Source organism: Poecilia reticulata, linkage group LG2, assembly GCF_000633615.1.
Source record: "Poecilia reticulata strain Guanapo linkage group LG2, Guppy_female_1.0+MT, whole genome shotgun sequence".
In the NCBI taxonomy this organism is placed as follows: Eukaryota; Metazoa; Chordata; class Actinopteri; order Cyprinodontiformes; family Poeciliidae; genus Poecilia; species Poecilia reticulata.
The window spans coordinates 40,527,729-40,555,450 of NC_024332.1; the positions used below are offsets into that span (position 1 = coordinate 40,527,729).

The window sequence follows — 27,722 nt, forward strand, 5'->3', positions numbered from 1 at the left end:
CACATTAAAACAAATTATCTAGCCGTTAACAATGTGCCCATTTACATAACTGGGAATGGCATGCCAACAGATGACAGTGGAGACACCCTGAATGATGTTAGTAGAATTGCGTACATGAGAGGTTACATCAGTGAGGCCCTAAAAGGTTTGTGTCTATCTTTTCTTTAATACTTGGCATCTGCTTAGCTGAAATAAACCATAAATACATTTTTAATATTGTCTTCTGTTTCATTTTACAGCCATTGAACTCGATAAAGTGGATGTGCAGCGATTCACAGTGCAATCACTTATGGATGGATTTGAGGGAAATAAAGGGTACAGTGAAAGATTCGGACTTCACCAGGTTAATTTTGTAGATGGATACAGACCAAGAACACCAAAACAATCAGCATATTTCTTTGCTCAGATCATTGAGCAAAATGGTTTTGTTTCACAAAAACAAGATCATTTTGAAGGTGTGAAAATATCACCACCTCGCCGCTCCACCCCACTGCCACCCTCAGACGTCCCATCAGCATCAAAAGTTGTCTGGGAAAAATTTACGCCACAGAAAAAGTTTGACAGACAAATGTATCACTATGGCAATTTCTCACAAGACTTCTTATGGGGCGTCTCATCTTCAGCTTACCAGATTGAGGGTGGATGGAATGCGGAGGGGAAAGGACCCAGTGTATGGGATACATTTACTCAGAAGCCAGGTAGTGGTATTCCTGAAGATGCAAATGGCAATGAAGCCTGTGACAGTTACAAAAGACTTGATGAAGACATTTATATGCTGCAAGCACTGAAGGTGAAGACCTACAGATTTTCTTTGTCATGGTCCAGAATCTTTCCCAATGGTAGACGTGCATCCCTGAACCAAAAGGGTGTTGACTACTATAACAGACTAATTGATGGTCTCTTAGTTAAGAAAATCACCCCAATGGTCACCATGTATCACTGGGAYCTCCCACAAGCTCTACAAGACATTGGTGGCTGGCAGAATGTAGAGATGATTGACATTTTTAATGATTATAGTGACTTCTGCTTTGCCACCTTTGGTGACAGAGTAAAATTCTGGATGACCATGAATGACCCTCAAGGACTTGCATGGCTAGGATATGGAACTGGACAAATCCCTCCAAACATTAAGGAGCCAGGAACAGCACCATACCAAGTTGCACATAACTTAATAAAAGCTCACGCTACAGCATACCACACATATGATGAGAAATACCGCGCTTCTCAAAGAGGTATGATTTCCATTGCCCTCAATGCTGAATGGGTTGAACCTAAAGATATCAATGTTCCTCGTGATCTTGTTGCTGCTGACCGTGCAATGCAGTTCCATGTGGGTTGGTTTGCCCACCCGATTTTCAAGAATGGGGAYTATCCAGAGGCCATGAAAGCCCAAGTTTTAGTCAAAAGTGAACTCCAAAGTCTTTCGCAATCAAGACTCCCTTCTTTCACAGATGAGGAAAAGAACTTGATYAAAGGAACTGCTGATATGTTTTGTGTGAATCACTACACCACAAGGWTAGTAACCCATATCACAGGTCTGCTGTCTCCACATTCCTATCAAAATGACTGGGACTTCACAGAGGAACAAGAAAGTGGTTCACCAGCTACAGCCATCAAAAACCAGAGAGCTGTATCATGGGGCCTACGGAGACTCTTGAATTGGATCATGAAAGAGTATGGAGACCCTGAAATTTACATAACTGATAATGGTGGGGCTACAACAGCAAAAACCTCTTGGGATGACATTGACAGAGTGTTGTTTTACAAGACTTACATCAATGAAGCTCTTAAAGGTACCTTATTATAATMAAATGCTTTGGATAACATTTTGAAGCTGACATACTGTACTTGATTCTAGTCTTGATCATTCATTTATATTTGTGTTTCTCATAATTACAGCTTATGAACTAGACGGAGTAATGCTAAAAGGCTACACAGCAACATCTCTCATGGACTCCTTTGAGTGGTTAAATGGCTATACAGTTGGCTTTGGGTTCTACCATGTCGACTTTACTGACCCAAACAGACCAAGAACACCCAAGTTGTCAGCTCATTTTTACTTTCAACTTATGAAAGACAATGGTTTCCCCATAACAGAAGATGAGAAGATGCTGTATGGAGAGTTCCCTCAGGATTTCCTTTGGAGTAGTGCCACGGCAGCTTACCAGGTAAGATGAGAGAACCCAAATTTATTTGTCTTGAAAKAATTTTTTTGCCTTTGTTTATTGTTCTTCCTTTACTGTTTTTAGATTGAGGGTGGATGGAGAGCTGATGGAAAAAGTCTCAGCATCTGGGATAAATTTGCTCACACGCCACTCAAAATCTTTGACAGTGACAATGGGGACATTGCTTGTGACAGTTACAATAAAATAGATGAAGACATTGCAATATTGAAGCAACTTGGCGTTAACCATTATCGTTTCTCTATATCCTGGACGCGGGTACTTCCTGATGGCACAACAAATCACATCAACGAGGTTGGATTTCGCTACTATRACAGATTGGTGGATGCGCTGCTTGCTGCAAACATACAGCCGCATGTAAGTTTAGCTTGTCTTTGCTCCTCAATATAGAGTWTACAACAAGTACATCCAAATACTCAAAAGTGTTTGTCTTTTCTTTCAGGTAACTTTGTACCACTGGGATCTTCCACAAGCTCTGCAGAATGTGGGAGGTTGGGAGAATGACACTATTGTYCAAMGATTCAGGGATTATGCTGACGTTATGTTCAGTCGTCTTGGAGATAGAGTGAAACTTTGGATCACCATTAATGAGCCCTATAACGTAGCAATGATTGGACATGGATACGGAGTAGCCGCCCCAGGTATGCTTTACTTGCAATGAACCCTAACAAAATAAAAAATATTTTGTGGTGGTAAGGAGTAAGGAAATGTGATTTAGACAAAAACGCCAAAGAAAGGAAGACTAACTGCATCTAACCCAGATTGTGTTTTCAGGTATTAGTTTCCGTCCAGGTACTCTTCCCTACATCGTTGCTCATAACCTTATCAAAGCTCATGCTGAAGCATGGCACCTTTACAATGACAAATATCGGGGTAGACAGAATGGAAAAGTCTCTATCACTATCAACTCTGACTGGTCAGAGCCCAGAAACCCCTATAAGCAAGAGGACATTGACGCAGCAAGACGTATAATACAGGTAAAYCAAGTCCTGTCACATTCTTCACAAAATATTATTGTTCTTCAGTTTTGAGACATTGATGATTTGTGCCTCTTTGTSCAGTTCTACATTGGGTGGTTTGCCCATCCCATATTTAATGGTGACTACAGTGAAATGATGAAGACAATCATTCGGGAACGCAGTCTTGCAGCTGGATTGACTAAATCACGGTACCACAAAAAAACAACAACAAAAAACTACTGTTATCAGCTCTGCTAGATATATTCTTTTTTTTACACCTTTAGTGTTTGCCTGACCACACACCTTTTTTAATTTTCAGCAACCTGTGATTTTGAAAAGCTGGTTTGTGTTRTATGTTCCACGGGATTCCSTTTTCCCATTTGGTTTAAATTGAAGCTAAAACTTTAGAGAACYAATTTTCYACCWAAATTAAATTCAATTTTATATTATCCAGGCTACCTGAATTTACCCCAGAGGAAATAAAGAGAATTAAGGGGACCCATGATTATTTTGGATTCAACCATTACACCACTGTCCTGGCATTCCCTGTTGAGTATGGAAATCTTCAGCATTATGATGCAGATAGGTGAGTAAGAACTTACACATAGCAATTGAGAAYGTGTATTGAATATGTTTTAAAATKGWAATAAACACATGAGTTCTGGACTATCCATAGGGGTGCAGGGACATATGTTGATCGTTCCTGGCTAGATTCTGGTTCTGGCTGGCTGAAGATCACGCCATTTGGGTTGCGCAGAATATTGAACTTTATTAAGGAGGAATATGGAAATCCTACGATTATCATCACTGAGAATGGGGTCTCAGAGCGTGGGCCCACAGATCTTAAAGACTCTCACAGGAGTTACTTTTATGAAAAATATATTAACCAAGTACTGAAAGGTATTAAAAGAAATTAATTGAACATACTATGTTTTCTATGAYGGACAAAATTAAAAAATGAATTATTTCTATCATGAAAAGATTAATTATGTTTTTCCAGCTTACCGGCTTGATAATGTGGATGTCCGTGGCTACACAGCATGGTCACTCATGGACAACCTGGAGTGGGCCACTGGCTTCTCAGAGAGATTTGGACTTTTCTATGTCAATCGCTCTGATCCCAATGTGCCTCGAGTGGCCAAGGAATCTGTGTCTTTCTTCTCCACCATCATCAACTGCAATGGGTTTCCCGACCCTGCATCAGGACCTCACGATTGTTTGAAGCCCAAACCTGAAGGTAACAGTAGAAGATTATAAACATTTTGGAAATAAAGATACGTTTTTTATAACCGTGTGAAAAATAGTTTCAATTTTACCTAAAACTTGTTTTTTTCAGCAACAAATGCTCCAGAAAATGACAATTCAGTGAACTTTCTGGGTCTGAAGCTCTCCGCTGAAGAAGCTGAAACCGGACTTAACACTACATTTGCTCTGCTGCTTGTGGCAGCAACTGGAGCCATTTGTTTGTCCATCGGTTGCTTTGTCACTAAAAGATGTTCAAAATAAAATGAGAAAGTTGAAATTGTACCTGTAGCTACCATTCAGGCATTTATCTTAGCATTTAAGTGGATATTTGTAAAGTATACATAAAAAACCAGAATCAACAAACATGTAATATTGCAGCTAAAACTGTATGTTTTGGATGATTCACTTATTTTAATTCACTGGGCTTTTTACAACATAAGTAAACTGATATTAAAATGTTTTTGTATTTAAATGTTTATATAGCTAGAAGTGTGATAAAGTGTTTTGAGACATTCAACTAGAGTGTTCAAATATGACATCTTTAATTAAAATATGTAACATTTAATAAAGACAAAAAAGACGGTTATGGTGTTCTATAGTTATTGTGCTTCCTTTAATTTATTTTGCTGCAAAAAAGATGCATGTTGCTATGCAACAAGTGGGAAGCTAGGTATCATATATATCATTATGCTAGATGATCAACATTTAGCAATGTTCATTTTATACTCCAGTAATAGTGGGTGATACGGATATAACTGTTGTGAAGTTCATGTCTTTTTGTTAGTAGTTTTAGTCATCCTGGCTGTTATTTTTTAAAGCACTAACACAGGCAAAATATGAATACATATAATCACATTTTTCAAAACTTGAAAATGTAAACATTTCAGTGGAACAAAATTTTAAATATTATAAGCAATAGCCTTAAAAAACATAGATAACAGGTGTTGGCAACATTACTTAGCTGGGGCGGCTTTTATTCAATTTTAGATTAGCAAACATGTCCTGCCATGCTGTCCTAACTATATTGAAGTTGTTCATCACAAACTGTCCACCAGAGGGCAGAGTAGTATTGATACAACCATCTCGTTATTTTTGATCAGTTCTATCAAAAGACAATATAATTCAGCAGAAAATAAAAACTACATTTTGTAAAGAAGCACGTTTGCTGGATAGTTCCTGCAGAAATAGCAGGTATTTTGTGGGAAGACACTGAATTCAAATTAATTCAAATATTAACTTCAGCAAATAATTCATACATAATGTCAAACCTTTAATAAAACCTGTGTTTAAAGCCAGTAAGGCTGAGCTAGCCTGCAGCTGATGATCAGTCAGCTCTAATAGATGCAGGGAAGCGGTTCGGGTCTAGTCTCAGGAGAATGAGGTTAAATGTTTTTGCGTTTGCAGGAAATGGGGAGGTTGCAGCAGTTTGAGAGACGGCTGGTTTGAAGAAGCCACGTGACGAATCATACTTCCTCTAAGAGTTAGGCCTCAACTATTTGTGTCTCTTCATCTACATTTTGCACATACGGGGATGGCGAGTACGAGGTAAGACTGCTCAACTCATCTCTTCAGCATCTAGGCTTTTATATCTTCAAAATACCTTTTTTAAATATCTACTGTCACCTCTGGATGCATAAAATAACATTTAAATTTAGTGTAACTGAAATGCTGACAGGTTTGACATTTCCTCATAAACAGACATCTGCAGTGTTTTTACATTTAAAGGTCCGATGTCAGCGTCTGAATTACGTTTTTCTGTTGGGGAACAAACACGATAGGATCATTTAATTTTGTAGTTTTTATTTGAATTTGTTTTATAAAGACCTCATGCATGACTAAAGTATCAGCTTCCGTTGTTTGGACGGTTTCAGTCAGTTTCCGGTTAATGAAGCCTCTTCTCCCTTTCACTTAGTTCAGGGGCCATTATGAGGATCGGATCATTGTTGCCTTCCTGGCGTCTATAAATTATTTATCAGCTTCAAGATGAAGAAATTTACCTGATTTTATGACGGAGTAGAAAGCACTGTTAATATCAACATTTACTTCAAAGCTACGTGAATTCTGATCAAATAAATAAATCCAATATTCTACTTGAACATGCAATAAAAAAAAAATCTGCATCATAAAGATTAATATACAGCATGTGAGAGTCTGGGCTGCTCAATATGAATCACTTATTGCTTCCTTATAGCTTCTGTCGGCAGCATAACCTATGGAGCTTTTTCTAATGTTCTTCAGGACAGGGCATCTTTATCTGATCATAATGGACTGAGTAGAAAAAGAACAAACAAGCTCTCATAAAAGTAGATGTAGGAGAGAGATGAGTAATAGTGATAAACTGTCAACATGCTGATAAAAACATGCAACCAGTAACTGAGGACATCTGGGGGCAGAGACGGGAACAAAACCCTCAAACTAACATCACTGCTATAAAAGGTGAAATTCTTTAACGTTTGAAAACAGATGTTTACAGACACGGCACAAAATGACAACTTAAAAAAAATCACTGTGAAAATCAGGATGAACATTTCCTCTCTTCATTTAGGTTAACATAATTATTTCTATTTCCTTAATGGCAGAATAATGAGAGATTTCTTTAAACTTTCTTCTAATTCAAAAGTTTACTCAGTGCCCTAGTTTTTTGAGGCTTTGGCACAAAAACTGTATGATTTGGGACAGATATTTTGAGTACGCTTCAACAAGCTTCTCAATTTCTCTGGTACTTGGTGTAACTTAGTCAGGTTTGTTGGTTTTCTTGCTCAAAAATTTCATTTCAGTTCTCCCCACGGATTCTCTATGGGGTTGTGATCGAGCTAATGGCCACTCCAACATGACTCTGCTGTCCTTAAGTCACTGCATATCTGATTTGGTGACATTACTATGGTGATTGTTCACTCACTTGCAACCACAATTGAATTTTCTGGCTGATTGTTAAAGATTTTACTTCAATATTTCCACACAATGCTATTTTCCCCATAATGTGTGAAGTGCACCAGTCCCTCCTGCAGCAACCCTCATGCTGCCCTCATACTTCACAGTCAGGATTGTGCTCTCATGCTTACATCCATCCTTCAATCTAAATATGGTCATTATGGTCAAGCGCTTAAGTTTTGTTTCCCTCAAACCACAGAACATGGTGCGAAATATTTATTTTTACCCTGATTTGGCCCATAATGTTGCTTTTGGATGAAGGGCGTCTTCCTCGCTGAGTGGTTTTTCAGCCCAGGTTGGTACATGACTTGTTTTGCTGTGGACATTGACATGCTGTTAACAGTTAGCATTTTCACAAGGGCTTTTGTTTCACACCTAAACTCTGCAACACAAAACCTGTCTCCTTCCTGAACAATGCAGTGACAGCATGACTCTCATGCTGTTTATATTCTACTTATTTTGTGGCAACTTCAACAATAGTAATATTAATGCATGTAATCTGATTCGTCTAAAATCCCTCTGTCTCTCATTGCTTGGACATTTGCCACATAGCAAAACTTTTGGTAATTATACCTGGCCTAAAACAGGAAACATTTAATATGATTCAATGTCAGAGAGTGAAGGGAAAGTTTGTTATGTAATGTTATGTAGATGTCTGGTTTCATTTGTTTGTCTGAAGTGGTGCACTGTTTATAGCACAGCAGCACCAGAATATACAAAAATAATCTAAAAGAGCCACAAATAGAGAAAATAAAGAAATGACCAGATATAATAATAGAATGACTGAAAGAGTAATAAAAAACTATACTTTAAAAAGTTCTAGAGCTATAGATACATCAACTTAAGATTTTTACTACAGTGAAAGAAAAAGTAATCAGTCGTCTTTAAAAAAGTACCTTTGTCTGGTTTGTAAAACTAACTTGAATCAAAATAAGAAACATTTCCTTAAAAACAAGACAAAAATGTTTTTATTGTTGTTGCTATTAATTTCACTGATGTGTTTTGTTTTAAACTTCATATGATTCTGATAAATCTCTTTTTACTGAGAACTTGAGTTTAAGTTGTACAAGTAGAAACATATCACTTCTGCCAACACATTTAACCTCATTATTTCCTGCCATTTAGCCTCGACTGTTCAGTAACCTATAGTTTAATGTTTACTTTGACACACATTTTTTAACATGTTAATTTGATGCAACACTGAAGTGAGCGAACCGCAAGAAACCACAAGATTTACTAAAATGATTTAAAATGTGTGAACTAAAAATATGAGGCGAGTATCTCGACTTTGTCACTTCATGTTTTCCTTATTTGAACACTGTTAAAAGACCCATTGTCATCTCATTAAAATGTAGACTGTTTGTGTCTGCATCTTTTTTTGGTGTCATCTCCAAACTAATAATGTCTGTTGTAATTTTTAATGTCTGCCTTTCTTGTGTCTAATGTCCATTTAATCTGGGTGACATCAACATACTTGTCTTTTGTTCTTTCTGTGTTGCTCTACATTACATCTGCATGAAATATAAACTATTAATATAGCTATTAATAATATAACAACTAATATGCTAAAACTGTACGTGGCTGAAACTGAAGGGTCAGGTTGAGTCTCACAAAATCAGAGAAATCTTAATAATTAGTGATTATTTACTAATTAACAATAATTAGTAAATAAAATTAGTAAATAAAAATTTACTCATAAAATAAATCTTTGATGCTACTTTATGTGGAATAATTTCCACATTTTTCAGAATAATTAAAGATGAGCATATTAACAGTGCATATGCCATTTAATCAGAATGTTTTGTGAAATGTGTAGTGGACTTACACCTTTTAACCAGCAGAGGGAAATGCATTTGCTATATCAATAACGTCCACTAAACCGGAAAATGTGCAAATGGCTCCCATGCAGATAGTTCTGATTCTAGCATGTAAAAAAGTTGATTTATAAAATGTACTCTCCCTGTTTGCAACACAAACGTAAGCCTTTTATAACAAGCAGTGTCTAAAAGCTTGAAGTTCAAGTGAGCAACACTGAAACCAGACACACATTTGGAAATGCAACACAGGAGACGCAGCTTGCATGAAGCAGAAGTATGCAGTGCCCATTTGCTAAATAAAGGCAGGTTTCCGATAGCAGACATACATCATGCTTTCACTACGGCCACACGGCATATTTATATCTATGACACATTTCTGACCAGAACGTTGATGTACTATTCTACAAAATTCATACCCAAAAATGTGTATATTTTTAGAGGTTCAAGTATATTTGAGAGTACTCCTAAAGAAAGGCCACCAGTGATACTTCTACAGAGCAAGAATCATAGCTCTGAACAGGGGCGCCACCAGGAATCTTGGGCCCAAAAATAAAAGCGGGCCCCCCCTTCACAGATGCTATTATAATTTCTTGAGACTATCCGACCCATCAAAAGCATCACAATTTTAAAGGCTTGCAATCGCCTTGCTTTCTTTGGCCCAATGCTGATACTATCACAATATTCACTGCTAGTGAATTTTATATGCAACAGTCCACATGCTGCATGCAAATAGGTTGCTTAATTTATTTTATTTTGAGGGACAAGGGTGAAAGAAAATGGATGGATGGATAGTTATTACCTTATTAAAGTGTCTCTCCCCAACAGAAACAGTCACAGACAATGTGCAAAACATACATGAAGCAATCATGCAATCCACACTTCACAAAAAATGCTATGTTGTTGCATTTTGTTCGAGCTGCAGTATATAACTTTTCCACATTTGTTAAAGCTGTCGCCATGTCATGAAAGTTTGCTATAAAACAGATAATCTGTGAAAAGACCAATCTCCTCCTGCACCGTTCTGACCAAAACAACCAATCAGAACCAGGAGGACAGCCTTAGCACTAGTGTCACTCAACCTCATTCACTCACTGCTAAGTGTGTTAATGAAAGATTTTATTAAGATTCTGTGAGCAATAAATATATTTTTTTTGTTGTGTAACTCTAAAAAGAGTAGAGAGACAGGAAATATCCATAAAGATTCCCTGGAATGATGCTAACTTGCTTGTTATTGAATACAGTGTTGCTCACCTTTTCTCTGGGACAGGGGGGAGAGGTTATGCTGGTATCTGGGCTAGAGCTGCTGCTGCCTGACTCATCTGCTGTTAAGTGTGATAAAAGGCACAGGGACAAGTTAAATATATTAATATGTTGTTAAATTCTTTCCTTCATTCATCACATGCTAGTGAAATGTCTCTCTATTCTGTAGCTAAGCTAACTATGCTAAATGGTTGACAATCTCGCACAGTCTACTCACCTTTCTTGGAGAAAAACTGGGCTATAAATTGACACTCTTATCTTTTCTCTATCTCTTTCTTTTTGTAAACCTGACTATTATTTTTCTTGGCAGCATAGTAACTTACAGAACGCCGTCGTCAAGTGCGTTAAGCAGGAACGAACCATTTCATGTAAATCCGGGGGGTTCAGTCCAAAAATGCACGTGTGCTTTTTGGTCTGGGAGTGGAAACATTACATTTTTACTCCTAAAATTTTTTAAAAACATTATATGATTAATTTTGTAATTGACTGGGCCCCCAATTTTTTCTATTTCTATAAGAAAAAAAAAAAATAAGAAAAAAAATTGTGGGAGGGCTCCCTGTCAGTCAGGGGACTTGGAATTGCTCTCTGGGGTCATTTCTCATCAGTGATTAGCCTTTCTCATCTCATGGCCAAAGTAAGTGTTTCAGGTCAAGCTTTCAACATTAAGATTAGTTCAGATTTCAGTTTATTACCAGAATCTAAGCCGCTTCCTCCTAAAAACACACAGAATAAGACACAGATATATCTTATTCTGTCTAAATCAGTGAAAAATCTTTAACAACTCCATTTATAAAGTATTTAGATGGCGCACAGTTACACTTTACTTTCTTGCCCATTAAATCTTCAAGTATAAAGTATGTAGAAATTTTGCGGGAAATGTGCAGTACTTTGGATTTTACACTTTCAATGTTCTCGGTTGGCAGCAGTTTTTTTGACTAAAGGACTAGTGTTGTGCAAGTGAAGTGAAGCAATCAAAGCTGAAAACAGGAACCTAAAACAGTCTCCCCCTCCAACTTTAACTCAGACAGACCTAAAGGAACTTTAAGGTCAAAAACATTAAATACCTACCAAACTTCATGATCAGTCTGAATTATAGTCTTTAAACATTTGGGTATTTTCTTGTTGCATCAGTTCTGAGACAGCAGGGTTCTCCAAGACTTCTTATCAGTGTGACCATGTTGGTTTTCATGGTGAAAGAGCAGTAAAAGACATTGCTAAGCTCATCTGGCCTGTCTATGTGACAATATAAGATGAAGCTTATAACCACACTAATGTGGTAGAAACCAGAACACAGAGCAACATGCTGCCAAATTATAGTCACTAAGAATTAGGACATTAAATGTAAAGAGATTAGTTTTTGAGGCAGGAGAAAAATAAATCTTTGTGTAAGTTTTGTCTGTACAGGATGTTATGACCCAAATTATCAACAAGTCATATGAAAATAGAGAGGCAGATAGCTAATGTTAGCCTAGCACATTGGCAAACATTCACACAGAAAGTTTTGTAGCTGTGTGTACCTTTAAAAAAAATAAAGTTCCACATCTTTGAAGTACAGTATAACAATATAACAATATAACATTTCTAAAACCTGGTAAGAGTGATGGGTTTTGCCATTATCTGTTTCTAACAATACAAGTCACAGTGTGTAGTGGGAGTGACGATGCATGTTCAGTGAGATACAAACATCCAGAAAAGCTCATTAGTAGTTTACAACTTTCAATTTGTACATATGCACAACAACCATGATGGGTACTGAACTTGTTGCTTTGTGCTCCTAAATGTTCCCAAATAAAGATAGTTTTATTTGAGAACATCAGTTCAATGTCTGGTGTTTACAAGGAGCATTTCCAGAAACAGTGGTATGTTTCCAACAAGCTCCTTAAAAACGAGGTAAATTGTGAGACAAAAACTTGGGATAGGTTTGTAATTCAGGTCATTTTAATTGCACATTCAAATTAGATTTTTTTTTTAAATTTTCCCATCAGGTGGGAGGGAAAAAAAAGAAATTAGAGGAAGTTAAATGTGAGTATCAGATCAGATTGGAATAAAGAACAAAGTCATTTTTATGAAACGTGTAAAAAAAGTCCTCATCATCACAAACTTAATTCAGGTATCCTATGGCGGTGCAGAACAATACAGGAGCAAACTGTTAAATAACAGAAGGCAAAGAAACAGATCCTAATGAGAGGACAGAGATCCTTACAGAGGACAAAACTGGAAGGGTTTTTATAACAGAGCCGAGTTGGTGAATTACAGTCAGGTGTGCAGGGCAGGCAGGAAACAAAAAGCAACAAATTCATTCACTAAAGGGCATCTGGATGATTTTCAAAATAAAACAGGAACTTGTAGCAATGTCCAAACTTTGACACATCATGGTTGCATCCTACAGCAGCATTCAGCTTCAATGCACCACAAATCTTGAACACACTTCCAGAAAACTGTAAAGAGCCAAAACTTTGAGATCTTTAAATCATGACTAAAAACCCACCTGCTTAGAGTTGCCTTTGAACCTAAATTAATGCAACATTGACCATGGTATGTGTATTGGTGTTTTTGATGATGGTATTCAAATTGGTGACTGTCTCTAATTTTTTTGTGACTCTTTGATTTTGTGATTTTATCATGGAAAGCACTTTGAACTGCCTTGTTGCTGAAATGTGCTACACAAGTACACTTGCTTGATTAAACCTGATTTTAGGATATATACAAAGTGGAAGTTTGCATAAATCTGGAAGTTTGTTCAATATATTGTCACTGTGAGATGAAGTAGACACATTTTTAGCAGATGCTTTACTTGACCTCCTGTCTTCTTTTCTCCTCAGAATCACAAACCTTCAGAATGTCGTTAAACAAGTGCCGCTTATTCAGACTCCTCAGCAGAGCGCTGCAGCACAGGGAGCCGTTCAGATGAGGATAAAAAGCTCCCAGAGCTCCGGAGACCGTCTGAGCCAGTCCAAGTCCATGGTCCTGCAGGACTCTGACCTTCCTCAGAAACCTGTGTGTAGACCAAACAAACCCAAACTTATGCACCATCTTTCTTTGGTTTTAAATCATGTTTTTCTTCTTCAGCTGTCTCGACATCGCAGGAATCAATCCCAGCACGGTGTGGTTCTTTCAGTAGCAACAGCATTCGAACCACTGGTATGTATAAAACTTCACTCCTTTAAAAAGCTGCCTTTGTCAAAAGGTTTAAAATGAATTTAGATAAGATACCCTTTGTTAACATTTAGCACTTTTCTGTTATATTTCCATGACAACTTTTATTTTATCTAATACTGAAAAATGTATGGCATTAAATCTTGTGCAATACGATGCACAAATTTTCTCATATTTTGTTAGGAACAGATCTCTATATTTTACAGAATACAGTGCTAAGCTCATCTAAGAAGCACAGTAAACATGTCGTTCTCATACAGACCCATTGTGTCGGGTTTTGACTCAGTTTGTGTCGACGTCTGTTTTTAGTGTTGCCTTCTTGGTCCTGCACACATGAGGTTAATAAGGTTCTGATTGTTCCCAGGTGGACCTGAAAGGTGAACACCTGAACGTCGCTAAGATCTCAGACAACGGTAAGAAGCAGAGGAAGAACTGGACTTCGATGTGGACTGTGCTGACCACAGATGAACTGCTGCTGTATAAAGACAAACAGGAAACTGGTGTGGTAAGGAACTGTCTAAACTCAACCATGACACAGAGTCAACCTCAGAAACTTGACCTGCTTAGTTCTTTAGTATCAGTTTGTTGCTCTACTGGCAGCAGGAAGTGCATTAATCGCTCATGTTGTGTCCAACGTTCCCYGTGTTTAGAAACCAGGAGGTAAAACGGATGTGGTTCAGCTTTGTGGGGCCGTCATTGAGTGGGCAGCGGAGAAGTCAAGCAAGAAAAATGTCTTCCAGGTAAGACATGTCTTCCGCCTCGGAGCCGTCGCCTCGTCTARTGGGCAGCTTGTKGATCTTTAAAACTGAATTGTAACTTTTCTGTCTGTTCCAGATCACAACTAACACAGGAAGTGAATACCTCATCCAGGCTGACAGCTTCCCCACTGCCAGCAAATGGCATGAAGCCATCAGAAAAACTGTCGACTCATCAGTAAGAAACCACATCAAGCACCTACAGTGTGGTGAATTAGTTTTCCTTTAGGTGTATAAAAAGTGGAATGATGTCTCACTGTGATTTTTYTTTTCTTTTGGTTTAGACGAGAGAGGGCAGAGGCTTTGCTCTGCGGAGGTCCAACAGCTCAGAGTTACTGTCCAGGCACAGCTCCTTACCTGGACACGGMTCCGTCTCACCCAACATGAAGCAAAGAAACCCAGTTCACAGACGCTCCATCAGTAAGTATAAAACACATTTATATGCTTAAAATTAGGATTAAATTATAACCAGATTCAGTCAGGATTTACAAAMACGTKGTAATTATAAGWTAAACAGTRTTTATGAACAGAGACACAAACTGGAAAAAGCAACAGCTTTGTGGKKTTGTGTATTGACCTATAGTTGCTATAGTGATAATAAAATAAACATMTGTAAGATGGGAGACAGTGTGGTAAAATTATTAAATAGTTACTGCAAATTTTTTCTGAATGCAAATTACCTTGTTATACCTTTATATTATCGAGGTAGGTAATAACAAGTTGCATTTACGTGAGTGACTCTACTTTTTACTTCTACATGAGCGATATTATCTTACAGTAACACTACTCTGCAACTTGTGCCTACTCTACCCACAGTGGACCCTTCTTGAAGTGACAGAAATAGCATTCTCTGTAACCAAACGTACATCCTCCCACACTGTTCAAGATAATGTGATACTTCTTCTTCTTCACAAGTGTTTAGTTCCTGTTTGCTAACTGTGCCAACTTCAAAACAAGTAGTCTGCAMTGTTCAGACATTATTTGGTGTCGGTATGGTTTTTGAAAGCTTAATTTTGAGAGAAAGTGAAWTTTTTTYYCCCYTTKGSYWAAWTTWWTTTWRWTTTTKRMYTTWWTWAWTWWAAAAAAAAGTTACATTATAKGACATTACAATCAATTTCTTGATGGTTTTAAATTCACTTTTTTGAATTACTGTTTTTTTCTCATGAGGAATGCATACCTTACCTAATTCTGCTTGTTTAGGAGCGCTAACATCTACTGTAGCTTTCGGCTAACTTTTTATCATGTGATAAGTGCAATATAAGTAATTATTTGCAGTCTTTCTTAAGCGAGATGTTATCTGGAGAAATGTACCCAATTTTATTGTATAATATTTCATTGTTACAATGAAAATGAAGATTCTATTCTATTCTATTCTATTCTATTCTATTCTATTCTATTCTATTCTATTCTATTCTATTCATTAAAACAGTTATTTGTTCTGATCCAGTTAAGACCTTATGATGCTGTAGTTAGGAAAACTACAGCTTCATATCTTTAGTAGTGATGCATTACAATGTGCACCAAATGACAAAGAAATTTAAACTCAAACTCAGTTTTCCAGTTGAACTTTAACCCTTCCATGTCCTGAAACTYATTTCTTGAGTGAGTTTTCCTCTGAGTTGATTCATTTCAGCTGCATAAACAGAATATGATCTTATWATTGAATATTTAATTGTTTTCCAGACGTGTTTGGAGGCTCGAAGCTGAAACACAGCGCCTCAGACAGTGCAGACAAGAATGGAGTGAAGAACAGACTGAAGAAGTTCATCATCAGACGTCCGTCCATGAAGACATTGCAGGAGAAAGGCCTCATCAAAGGTTGTTGCATATCAAAAAACTAATTTTGTAAAAAAAAATCAATCSATGTTTTAATGCTTGTAATGAGCAATTAAAAGATCYACATWATAAACTTAGAATGTATCTTGTGGCAGATAAGCATGTAGTATGAATGGATGGATGGATAAGATTTGTATGTTTTTGTATTTAAAATGCAGTTAAACAGAAGCTGTGAAAAGCTGTGCTAAACTAATAAACTGTTTTATTTCTGCCTGACAGATGAAATCTAAACAGAATGTAGAAATTTTAACCTGAACATTTTCTCCTTTAAATCTCAGACCGAGTATTTGGTTGCCACCTGCTGACGCTCTGCGATCGTGAAGGAACCACAATTCCKAAATTTGTAAGGACTTGTTTAGAAGCTGTTGAGAAACGAGGTACGTTCAGCRGGAGATGTTTTMTTTTCTGCCTAACTTTGTCCTTTACACAGAGTTGATTCATCAGACAGACCTTAATCATCTAAATCATCTGAATGTTTAATGTTTTCAGGTCTAGACGCAGACGGGATCTAYAGGGTCAGTGGAAATCTGGCCACAATCCAGAAACTTCGCTTCATTGTTGACCAAGGTGTGCTTGAAGGAAATGCATGTCATCTGCTGCTTTTCTCTAATTACAATGTTSTGGCTTAAACTAAAGATTAAACCTCAGATTGAGAAACCAAAGCCTTTTTGTCTGTTCTGTCCCAGAGGAAGAGCTGGACCTGGACCACAACCAGTGGGAGGACGTCCACGTCATCACAGGAGCTCTGAAGATGTTTTTCCGTGAGCTGCCGGAGCCGCTGTTCCCCTTCAGGTTCTTCCAGCAGTTTGTGGAGGCAGTCAGTGAGTGAAAAATAATCATATTTTTTCTCTCTTTGGTCTATTATGTCTGTCTGAGCGATTTTAGCTAAACAATGGGGTGAATTTTTGCAGTTGAAATTAAAAATATYAAGACATGAATAAATGATGAAGACGTTCAAATGGATGTAAACTGACACTGATGTTGTTTCTCAACAGAGATTAAAGAAACCAAACAGAAAACTCAGGCTGTGAAGAAACTGATCCATCAGCTGCCGAAGCCCAACCATGACACCATGAAGCTGCTCTTCAGCCACCTGCAAAAGTAAATATGCTGGAAGAAATATTATTCTACTCACCAGATACATAATAAGCAGCTAAAATGTCCATTTGTTTGCAATTACAAGACTAGAAATAACTGTCATCATCCCACATTGGGGAAATTCAATGCATACATCAGTCTACGTATATTTTATTTCATTTTAATGAATTGAGAAGGTAAAATAATAATGCACATTTTTAATATTTATTGAATGTGAGTATATTGACAATAGGCATAGCCAAGGTGCTTTTTTGGCCTGAGATGAGGAGTCAGCTCCTCCAGACTAGCAGCAGCAGCAATTAGCAAACACCTGGTGGAATTACTCGTCTACTGAGCTCATCATGTGAACTACTTCTCAGTCTAATGGTTCGTAGAATGGTTGTAAACGGCACAAGGTGATGGCACTGTTGTGATGACATGTTGAAGGCAAAGTGTCAGAAAGAGCAGGAGCTTCTTAAAGGGACAGAAGCCCAATTTCAGAGAGAGTTATTTTCTGAACAACTGAAGGTAACAGTTACTTGATTGTGCTACCAAATGGTACTGTGTGACTGGAACGCCGCCCCTTTATGAAAGAAAGAAATATTGGGTGTACTTATACATGTAAATATTCTTTTTTTTTTTACTTATTTGCTTATTTGTGCAATTGTACTTAATGTTTGTATGCTGAGTGTTTGAAGCTGAAGTCATATTATTTATCTGAACATATGAAACTAAACTGTTACATTTAGAAGTTGTGTGTGAAAATAAGAGTTTTATTAACTTTAGTATTCGCCATGTTTCAGTAGGAAATCATGTCTTTAAACATAAATTCAAACCTCTGGTACCAAACCTATATTTGGTTCCAGATATGACACTATTATTAATAAAAATAAAACATCACCAGATCTATATCTGACCAAAACCTGACACCTGAACCACAACAGAACTCTTGACTCCCTCTGACTTCATGTTTCTTYTGCGTTTTTCAGAGTTCTGGCTTTTTCAAGGAAGAATCTGATGTCCACTCAGGGTATCGGTATTGTGTTTGGACCAACACTGATGTGGCCTGAGCTGGATGCAGGAAACATGGCGGTCAACATGGTTTACCAGAACCAGATCGTGGAGTTCATCCTAATCGAGAGCCGRGAGATCTTTGACCTGGGCAGGATGTGAGACGGGCAGGAAGTCAGATCAGACTGATGGACTCGGATCCACTCATCACCAGAAAATCATCCAACTGATGAAGTGTTTGGGTGCCTGGGGTGTATAAAGGATTAAATGTATTACATCGTTAGATCAAAATTCATCTAATAGTTTGTTTTAAAAACACAAACTTCTGAAATTGATCAAATAAATCTGTAAATATTCAACTATTTTAACATTACAAGATAAATGTGACTGCTGCTTATTTTCATTTGAACTGAATTTAGGTTAAAAAAAAAATACACATTTATTTTAAAAACAATGTTTGAATTTATTAAACAGATAGTTGTATATAATAACATATTACTGTCCCTTCAGCCCCCGCTGGATGATAAATAATAAATATCACAACTTGTGTTTTTTTGGACTCATAACACATCTATTAAATTTGAAAAATCTAATTTGAAGAAAAACTTGTGTCTAAAAGGTTTTTATCTGAGAAAGAACATTTAGAGGCAACATATTTGATATCAGTAACACTTTATTTTGTCATTGAGGGAAGATTGTGCTTCAAACACTGGAGGAAAAATAATGATTTGACATCTATAATAGAAATATCAGCTATTAATTTAAAATAAATGAAGTAAAATAAATATAGAAAGTAAAAAAACAAATGTAGAAAATAATTGAAAATACAATAYAATATGTAGGTGAAAATAAATATAGTAAATGACTAAACATTAAATGATTAAACATTACAGGGAAATAAATAGTTATATAAATGCAGTAAAAAAAATACTTTAAAATAATGCCATGATGCAGCAATGTTCAATAATTACACAAAAATAATTACAGTAGACTAGACATATTTCAATTATGGTAGTGAAATAAATACAGTAAAATAAATACAATCATTGAAAATCAGTAACTGTGACAACAAATACCAGGAATAGCAAATACAGCACAACACTTCCATAACATCTGAATCCCACAGACATAAACACACCACGGGTCTAACGGACACGATCCAGCTCAGGATGCGTTTTGGTGAACTTCCTTTACTGTATTCTTTCTGAAGAAAACTTAATGTTTGTAGAAACATAATGTTTGTAGAAACGGTCAGAAACATAATGTTTGTAGAAACTTAATGTTTGTAGAAACGGTCAGGAGCAGCTGAGGAATTCTCCAGCAATAACRAAAAAATAAAAAATTAATATAAAAAGTATCAAAATGTCCAGTAATAAAATATAAAATGTTGAAAAAGGCAACACTTGGACTGGTAAGTTTAAACATTCACGAAAAGAACAATTGAAACTCAAGACAGGACAGCAAAAATGATTGAAAACAACTATTAGCAATGTAAACTCAAAAAGCAATGATGTGCAAATAGATGAAATTATTTGAGGTAATTTTTCTCCAAAAAGGYTTATATAGTGTAAATACCATTAAAATCAGATGACTAGGCAGTGTTTATTTAAATTATATTGCAATTTAAAAGCATTATTATTWWTTATTTATTTATTTTATTATTATTACTATTATTATCATTACTATTAGCTGTTGGGAGGAAAAGACTGCTTCAAAAATCCCAAAAATTTAATTTCTAATATTTTTTTTTCAGTCAAGAGAAATACAAAAAAATCAGACCTGAGGTGAAAATACTCTGTTTTCTCTTTTTTGTCAGGAAAGTGTCTAACAGTTCAAAGTTGATTAAAGATAATGCTTCTAATAATGCACTTTGATGCATCAATGTGCATTATTTGGGTTATACTTAAGAAAAAAAACAGCAGCATAAACTGCTGCTGTCTTCTAAAGTTCAGGTTTTAATACTGCAGAAAGACAAGTTGAATTAAATGAATGGATCAGAGTCACAGGAACTAAAACAAACAGCTTTGTTTTTCTGACAGAAGAAGATCTGAATCAGAGAACAAATCAAGTTATTATTGGCTGTTAAAGAGGAAAGTTGAGGAAATAAATGTTCCCAGTAAAGGCAGARTGGTGACGACCGGAGAGTTGAGTAAAGATCTTCAGAAACAAACAAACAAAAAAACTGATCCAGAGCCAGCTGTTACCTGTAAAGATAGAAAGTCATACATTTGTAAAGAAAAAACTAAATAAAAGGGGAAGAAATAATATTAAATGGAGTAATTACAGTCCAACTAATTCCTCATTTTTCTTCATATTCATTTATTAGACCTGATTAAAAGCCAAGCCTTCAGTCCTGATTGGGTCAAAGAGTTACTGACCTGGAGTCCCTGCTGGTTTCACTGTGGGTACTGAAGCTGTTGCTGCTGCTGAGCTGCTTGATGTCGGGAGGAGTGATGGCGAGGACTGGAGGCCACGCCCCCTCCTCTGATGGTGGGTTTAATGGATGGGGAGGAGGACGAGTGATGGTACTGGTGCCCGGCTCTGATTGGCTTGGCTGCATGGAGGCAGGAACCATGTGACTCAGTTGAAATCACACTCTTCAGATTACAGATTCAGTTTTCTGCAGGCTGCGGTTCTCACCGATCTGAGCAGAGTGCCCCCTCCTGGAGACGTTCTTGGACCGGACGGCCTCTTTGATCCGGTCCACCTCCTGCTGGTACCGTTTGCGGTCCCTCAGAGCCGACTCCTTGGCGTTCTTCAGGGCCGTTTCCAGCACTCTGACTCGCTCTGCGGTGGCCCTCAGCCGCCGGTCCAGCTTGGGCAGCTCGCAGCGCAGGTCAGCGTTGTCCCGCACCAGCTGGGAAGACGCAGACTTAAATTTAATCTGCTACAGTTTGTCATGAAACTGATGAAACAGGTGTGACTGTTCATCACAGATCTAGAGCTTTAATTCAATTCACTATATTTATAAAGGCATTTTACAAGAAAAAAATAATTCTTACACTAAAACATATTTGAATCCAAAAACAATCCTGCAGATCGGTTTTATACATTGATCTATTGGTAGTTAAGAAAGTGTATTTAATTTGTTATTTATGCATTTAACACATTATTAAGGAAACTTTGCATTAACTTTATTGAAACTTTTAAAAATGGATCTTCTTAGATATCAATAGTGTTTATTGTTAATGCAGTGTTTCAGTCTACAGACGCTACCTTAGAATAGGAATTTTAATTTGAAGCTATCCACTGATAATTATTGAAATAGTTCAATACAGACAAATAAACATAAAACAGATGAGTGCTGTGCGGTGATACCTCACCTGTTTGTGGACTCTGCTGAGCTGCTCCAGGTTGTTCTCTAAGAAAATGATCCTCTGCCTCTGAGCCAAACTGCCGCCGGCCTCGTCGTTGTCGTTCTCTGAGCTCTGGTCAACGGACAATGGGTTAAATCCAACAAACACTAATAATCTGAGTCAGACTGGTTACAACTGGAATGGTCTTGATCTTTCTAAAGTGTCCTGGAACAACTTTTATCAAAGATGGATACTTGAGTAAGAAATGTTTAATTGTTAGAAGTCAGTTCAAAACAAGTGTCTGAAAAAAAAATCACCTGCAGGTTCATTAAACAGTTAATGTGGAAAAACAAGTGTGGAATCCATTTCATGTTTTAAATAGCATAAATATGAAACAACTGACCTATCTGTAACAGCGTTTACAGATTCACATGATTTCTGTTAAACAATCAGAACCTGCTGCGTTTGTTCTTACGTTCTTGACTCGAGACGTGATGTCTTGTATGAACTGGATCCGGAGGTTGGTCAGAGTCTGCAGCTCTTTGGTCTGTGAAACAACAACAGAGTCATTTTCAGATCACTGATCCTCAACATGTGTCAACTGAAAATCCAAATAAATTAATGTGGACTAATAAAACTCATACCACAGTTTCCTCCAAGCCTTTCAGATCCTCCTTGGCTTGTTCTCTCTTCTCATTCAGAAACCTGAAATGAAATCAGGAGACTGCAGAGTGAACACTGGATGGCTTCACGTAGCAGAGAGAAAAGATTTATGTCCAGTTTTGTAGAGAATTTAAGAAAAGAGAAACTGCCTGTTGTTTTTAATCCCACTTAGTTCACATAAGATGGAATTAAATATTTAGCTGAAAACAGTTTACATATAAACATATCAGTAAAATAGAATGGTGACMTAAAAACCAACAAACAGCATGACAATTTCAATAAAGCATCTTACATTACAAACTAAATTAGATCTGTCCCTCTGTGTGCCTGAATACAAGCAGGTGGAAGTAAACAAACAGTAACTCTCAACTCATACAATACCAACAAACTCCTGATACAGGAAGCAAAGAGGGACAAACTTACTGCAGTTTCTGGAGTCTTTGCTCCTTGTTTTGATCCTCGGCTCTGAGTTTGTCAAAGTCAGACTGAAGTTTCCTGTTCTCCAGCTGCAGAGCCTGATTCAYACTGAGCAATAAACACAGAAGCTTCTGTTATATAAAATGAAACTTTATCACCCAGGAGTTATAATTTGGTTGAACTGATGAGTAATAACGGTGRAAACAGTCGGTACTCTTTGAGCAGGTCGTTGTCTCTCTGCTTCTGCTCGATCTCATCGCGGAGTCGGCTCAGCTGCTTCTGATGAACCTCCCTGTGGTTCTCCATCTGTTCCTCCARCGTTCTCTGCAGAGCACAAAGCAGCAGCAGGTTTCCTGGTTAAACGTGTCACACAGCGGTGGACGATAATCAATCTTATCCARTAATTMATTTTTTGGATTTTGAAAACTTTATTTTTGGAAAATCTGRATTTCTTTTCTTGTGTTTCCATAGYTCAGAGTGAACTTAGAGCCCACCATGTTGTTTGACAACAGTGTTTTACAACTTCTGTTAATTTGGATTTTGAATTTAGGCAAATTATGCAATGGAATATTAGAACCAGACTTTTTTTTAATTACTAGAATAAAATGATAATATTAGGAGAAWGRAGTAATAATTTTACACAGAAAATGATAAAAAATCAAAATGAGGAACAATAAGCATCTTGTGACGTCATACCTTGGTAAAAGATTTACAGACAACAATTAATGCCTAATAGAAACACTGAGCCATAATTCATAAGATTATCATAAACAGCAGGATATTACAGTCATGCAAACTGTATCAGTATCAAAACYTTTTCTTCAGAAAACTACTTTATTCATCATAATTTAAAAAAGTTATTTCTGGTAAATTTGCATCTTCTACTAATATAATGTTTGATTTCTCATAGATAAACAAAACTTKTCATAGCCTGGCCTTAATACTCTGTTTAACAACTCACAGAAGCGTTGATTAAAATAAAAGCAACTTTTTGAAAATATTTTATCATTTTCTTACAAAAGAAAGTGAGAAAAAAAAACCCTCACTCTTAAAATCACAAATTGGCCCTGGTGTCTCAATTTAAGGAAACCAGCTGGAAATTTGTGTCAGTGACGATTACAAATAAGAAACACAAACACTGACTAATTAAAGTGAAAATATTGATAACTGAGATCAAACTGAGTTTTTGAAGAGAGGCGACAGACTGAAAGGATCTGTTTATCTGTTTGATCGTCTCTTGTTCTGAGGAAACTTCAACGATCTCAGACTCTTTACCTTCATCTCCACAGCATCCTTTAATCGGCTCATGTGTTCTTTCTCTTTGTCCATCACCGTCACCTCATGCATCTGACCTGAAAACACACACAACAGTTTCGGTTTGGTCAACATCATCTCTTGTCCAATCACAGAGCAGGACCTCCTGTAGCCATGGTGATGACCCTGACCCTGAGCGTGTAGCTTAGCAACCTCCTCCATCAGAGCATCCTGACTCTCCTCCAGCTGCCTCTTCTTCTGCTCCATCCTCTGCAGGTCGGCAGACAGGGATTCCAACTTGGCCTGAAGCTGCAAAAACAACAACAACAACGTAAACAACAACAAACACCAGCCCTGGCAGGGTGGTCTGCCAGGGCAGCAACGCTTTGCTGTTTTTCCGGTCACACGCACACTTGTGAAATGATTCATAAGCAAACATCTCTCTATCATGCATTACTCATTCACACAGTTGGAGTTCCTGCAGTAGCTCTGCTGATTCCACGTTAAATTTTAACTTCCTCAAAGGTTAAAGTTTGTTCTGAGAAATACTTTATTTAAAAAGTCCACACTTTTTAAAAAATTTTTTATTAACATGCCAGGAAAAGCAGTTTTGTCCTGATGGGGAATAATTAAAGATGCACTAAGAAATCGATTGTTGACTGGAATTGGATGATTCAAAGTTAACTATTTAAAGTAACAGAGATGTTGTAAGTAAAGTCAGAGGAAGCACAGAGAAATAAGATGCTACTTAAAAAGAAACAGCGAGTTCTGTGGTTCCCTCAGGCTGCAAGAGAGAGAGAGAGAGAGCATCACCTTCTGCAGATAAAACTGCAGGCTGCTCTGTTTTAGACTTTTAACTTAGTTTTTATTCATTTTCACAACAAATAGTGACGCTTTCCCATAGTTACATTCTGTTGTCTCTTTCAAAAGTTATAACAATTAATACAATACACCCAGGTGTGTGTTACCTGAGAGACGAGCAGCTGGCAGGCACTCAGCTCCTTCTCGTTGACCTCCAGCTTGCCGGTGTTCTCCGTCAGGCTGACCTCCAGCTGCTTGCTGCGGTTCACCAGAGACTTGACCTCGGACTTCATCTTGCTGATGTAGAGACGAGCCGTGGTGAACTCCTCCTCCATCACGCCGCTCATCTCAGCCATCTGGGAAAACATGCATGAAGCAGTCAGTCAGCTGTAAGCTGGATATCTGCCTGCAGAGCAGCAGGAGAGTCTCACAGCTTTGAGCTCTGTGGTTCCCAGGACGCTGCCGATCTCACTGAGGTCTCTGATCAGCAGGTTGAGGATCTCTGCAGATCTCTTCTTGTGGTGAGTGCTGAGCTCCTGCATGGTGGACAACTCCCTCTGAACGGCCTCCAGACCCGCCTGCAACCACAGAACATCATGGATCAACAGCCAACATCTCACAGAAACCTACTGGGTTGCTTAAAGATTTGAAGTGCAAATATTATATGAGAAGTTTTAGAAATTTCAACCTGAAAGACTTGGAGCTCATTGAAAACAACCAGCCAACACAAGGCTTCAGTTTGTGGACTCACCGTTTTGTGAGCCAGCTCCTCGTTCAGCTGCTCGTTGCAGCGCGTCTTGCTCTCCACCTCCTGGCTCTTGTGGTCATAGTTGACGGCCAGCTCCTCCAGCGCCTGCAGCACCTCCTTCACCTCCTCTTTGGCTGAATCGCTGTCCCTCTGCAGCCGGCTCAGCTCCTCCTGCAGACGCTCGTAGTCCTGACTCCTGGACAGCAGCAGCTGTGGGAGCAGAGCGTCAGCAGGGGGTGCGGAGGAGAACGGTAGCAGTACAGGGGCATCATGGGAACTCACCTCATCCTGCTCTATCAGCTGCTGCTTGAGCTTCTCAGACGTCTGACTGTGCAGGTTGATCTCATCGTCCTGAAACACGAGTCAGCAGTTTTACGGTTTCAGTTCTGAACTCGTCTTCATCATCATCATCATCCTGCTGCAGGTGCAGGTGAGACCAACCTTGTCGTCCAGCTGCTGGTAGAGGTTGGTGATGAGCGTCTCGTACTGCCCCTTCTCCTCCTCGGACAGAGGCGCGGTGGGCGGGGCTAAGCTCTCGATCACCGCTGGCGTCTCGGTGCTGATCTTCTTGCTTCTGTTGCTCAGCTGCTCCTCCACAGGTACAGACTCACCTAGAGAGAATCAGAAAGAGTCAGAAATCCACCATCAGCTGGTTTACTGAGGGGGAGTCAGGGCACCAAAAATAAAGATGGTTTTAGCTTTTTTACCTGAACTAAAAGAATAAAAGAAACATCAAAATGTGGAAAAATTTGAAAACTAATTTAAAATGTCAAAAAATGTCAACTGAGTCACTGAATATACGCTGTTATTAAGAAAATAAATCAAGATAAAAGGAAAGGCTCTATAGAGCTTTCCTTTTATCACAATTAGTATAAAAACAGTTTCTAAGATTAGCATTTTCAGCTCTGACGCTTGATTTGAAGTTGATAGTCTCAAACATAAATATTTAAAAAATGCAGAAATCTATAATGGTAATCCATTTTAACACTTTTAAATTTAAATTAATAGAGAAATCCACCAGGTGGCGTCCTAACACAGTGCAGGAATGACTGTAAAAAGGCGTTTCCACTGCAGGAACATTTTCCAGATATGTTTCCACTGCGGGATGCAGGGCTGAACAAAAACTCAACACAGATCACCTCTCATTAGAGATGCAGTAGTTTTTTTTGGAATATCTTTCACAATAAGTGAAAATTCATAATACAAAGTTTCTTAACATTTAAGTCATTTTTATTTTCCCAGTTTTTTGTGCAGCGATTTTCTAGTTTCAACTGTTTGATAGCTCATAATTTTTGTCAACTCTGTATTTTTGCTTTGTTTGAAAACATTTAATCTCAGTCAATCATGTTCAATATGAACGTGTTACAGATTTTACATTCAAATACACTAATAAAAACATTCAATCTTGTAGAAATATTAATCAAATGATTCAAAACCTCTGCTTTCAGCATCTGTAGGCAAATGATCTCTAATTCACAGAAACATTTATAACCAATATTAGCCGCCAATGTTTACATCTTCACCCCTCATTGTAACATGATTAACTTGGAGTAGCTCTCAGCAGTAACTTGGTTAAAGTTTAAATTTTCCTCACCTTTCCTCCAGCGCTTCAGCTCATTCTCCAGTTTCTGGATCATGATGCTCAGACTTCTGTTCTTTTCTTTCTCCTTCTCGTACTTTTTCTTCCACTCCTCGGCTGTCAGCTCAAGGTTGACAGAAACTGTGTTCTTTATGGTTTTAGCTCTGAAACATGAAACCACACAGGACAGATTTAACACAGAGAAAGGAAGGTTTAGGATTTACCTGCTGCTCAGATCTCAAACTGATCCTTCAAAGCTGCTACTAACAGACTGTTTGTCCTGAACACTAAAGTGGGAACCTGTGGACTTTACCTCTGACCGAACATGAGGGTGGACTTGCTCTCAGCCTCGTTGTAAACAGATGGAGAGCAGCAGATGATGATGGTGGTCCGACAGTTTCCTCCCAGAGAGTCCTGCAGAATCCTGGTCATCTTGCTGTCTCGGTACGGGACGTGGGTTTTCTACAGTTACATACATAATACACTGATGTGATCTATGAAGGTTTATTATCTGGTTCCTTTCTGTCATGTTTATTTTTTGTTGCTATGACCTCAATTATGATCAAGAACTGGAGGATAAATCTATTTTAAAGTCGGTAAAACTGACTCTTATAGTATAAAGCAGGTTCAACATAACCAAGATTTTTTGTGAGAGAGAGAGAGAGAGAGAGAGAGAGAGAGAGAGAGAGAGAGAGAGAGAGAGAGAGAGAGAGAGAGAGAGAGAGAGAGAGAGA

General features: G+C 37.8%; 3 protein-coding genes across 5 annotated transcripts in view; 2 read left to right on the forward strand and 1 right to left on the reverse strand.

Moving 5' to 3' along the window:
* Window positions 1–4,648, forward strand: part of LOC103461729 (lactase-phlorizin hydrolase) — an 8,996-nt gene extending 4,348 nt beyond the window's left edge. Inside the window, exons 7-17 of the mRNA XM_017309356.1 lie at window positions 8–145; window positions 240–1,793; window positions 1,900–2,168; window positions 2,250–2,540; window positions 2,626–2,824; window positions 2,958–3,160; window positions 3,245–3,351; window positions 3,597–3,728; window positions 3,819–4,042; window positions 4,143–4,379; window positions 4,479–4,648. Of these exons, the coding sequence (XP_017164845.1) occupies window positions 8–145; window positions 240–1,793; window positions 1,900–2,168; window positions 2,250–2,540; window positions 2,626–2,824; window positions 2,958–3,160; window positions 3,245–3,351; window positions 3,597–3,728; window positions 3,819–4,042; window positions 4,143–4,379; window positions 4,479–4,648 (3,524 nt within the window). The remainder of the gene's footprint in view (window positions 1–7; window positions 146–239; window positions 1,794–1,899; window positions 2,169–2,249; window positions 2,541–2,625; window positions 2,825–2,957; window positions 3,161–3,244; window positions 3,352–3,596; window positions 3,729–3,818; window positions 4,043–4,142; window positions 4,380–4,478) is intronic.
* A 1,213-nt stretch (window positions 4,649–5,861) lies between these two features.
* arhgap15 (Rho GTPase activating protein 15) lies at window positions 5,862–18,476 on the forward strand. 2 transcript variants are annotated; one of them, XM_008402115.1, is made up of 13 exons: window positions 5,862–5,932; window positions 13,218–13,392; window positions 13,465–13,536; window positions 13,916–14,056; window positions 14,202–14,291; window positions 14,386–14,484; window positions 14,591–14,726; window positions 15,990–16,124; window positions 16,421–16,519; window positions 16,632–16,709; window positions 16,829–16,963; window positions 17,138–17,243; window positions 18,209–18,476. In XM_008402115.1, exons 1-13 carry the CDS (start codon window positions 5,919–5,921, stop codon window positions 18,390–18,392), a joined length of 1,464 nt encoding a protein of 487 aa, XP_008400337.1. In that variant the 5' UTR covers window positions 5,862–5,918; the 3' UTR covers window positions 18,393–18,476. The 2 variants fall into 2 exon arrangements, with proteins under 2 accessions (XP_008400337.1, XP_008400330.1); XM_008402108.2 differs by lacking the exon at window positions 5,862–5,932 and adding an exon at window positions 10,206–10,264.
* The window catches only part of LOC103460122 (kinesin heavy chain-like), a 26,673-nt gene continuing 16,784 nt past the window's right edge, over window positions 17,834–27,722 (reverse strand). The window contains exons 10-27 of one of the 2 annotated variants that reach the window (XR_532856.2): window positions 27,302–27,450; window positions 27,004–27,152; window positions 25,851–26,020; window positions 25,692–25,760; window positions 25,413–25,619; window positions 25,093–25,239; window positions 24,829–25,017; window positions 24,052–24,169; window positions 23,882–23,958; window positions 22,821–22,930; window positions 22,613–22,714; window positions 22,171–22,231; window positions 22,002–22,073; window positions 21,554–21,658; window positions 20,871–21,087; window positions 20,609–20,784; window positions 18,378–18,476; window positions 17,834–18,290 (exon numbers count right to left, since the gene is read on the reverse strand). Coding sequence is in view for 1 of the 2 variants with exons in the window: in XM_008402125.2 (XP_008400347.1) it covers window positions 20,627–20,784; window positions 20,871–21,087; window positions 21,554–21,658; window positions 22,002–22,073; window positions 22,171–22,231; window positions 22,613–22,714; window positions 22,821–22,930; window positions 23,882–23,958; window positions 24,052–24,169; window positions 24,829–25,017; window positions 25,093–25,239; window positions 25,413–25,619; window positions 25,692–25,760; window positions 25,851–26,020; window positions 27,004–27,152; window positions 27,302–27,450 (2,100 nt within the window). In the remaining variant the exon portion in view is untranslated. Of the gene's footprint in view, window positions 18,291–18,377; window positions 18,477–20,010; window positions 20,435–20,608; window positions 20,785–20,870; window positions 21,088–21,553; window positions 21,659–22,001; window positions 22,074–22,170; window positions 22,232–22,612; window positions 22,715–22,820; window positions 22,931–23,881; window positions 23,959–24,051; window positions 24,170–24,828; window positions 25,018–25,092; window positions 25,240–25,412; window positions 25,620–25,691; window positions 25,761–25,850; window positions 26,021–27,003; window positions 27,153–27,301; window positions 27,451–27,722 lie in introns of those variants that run through there. The other variant, XM_008402125.2, reaches the window with a different exon arrangement.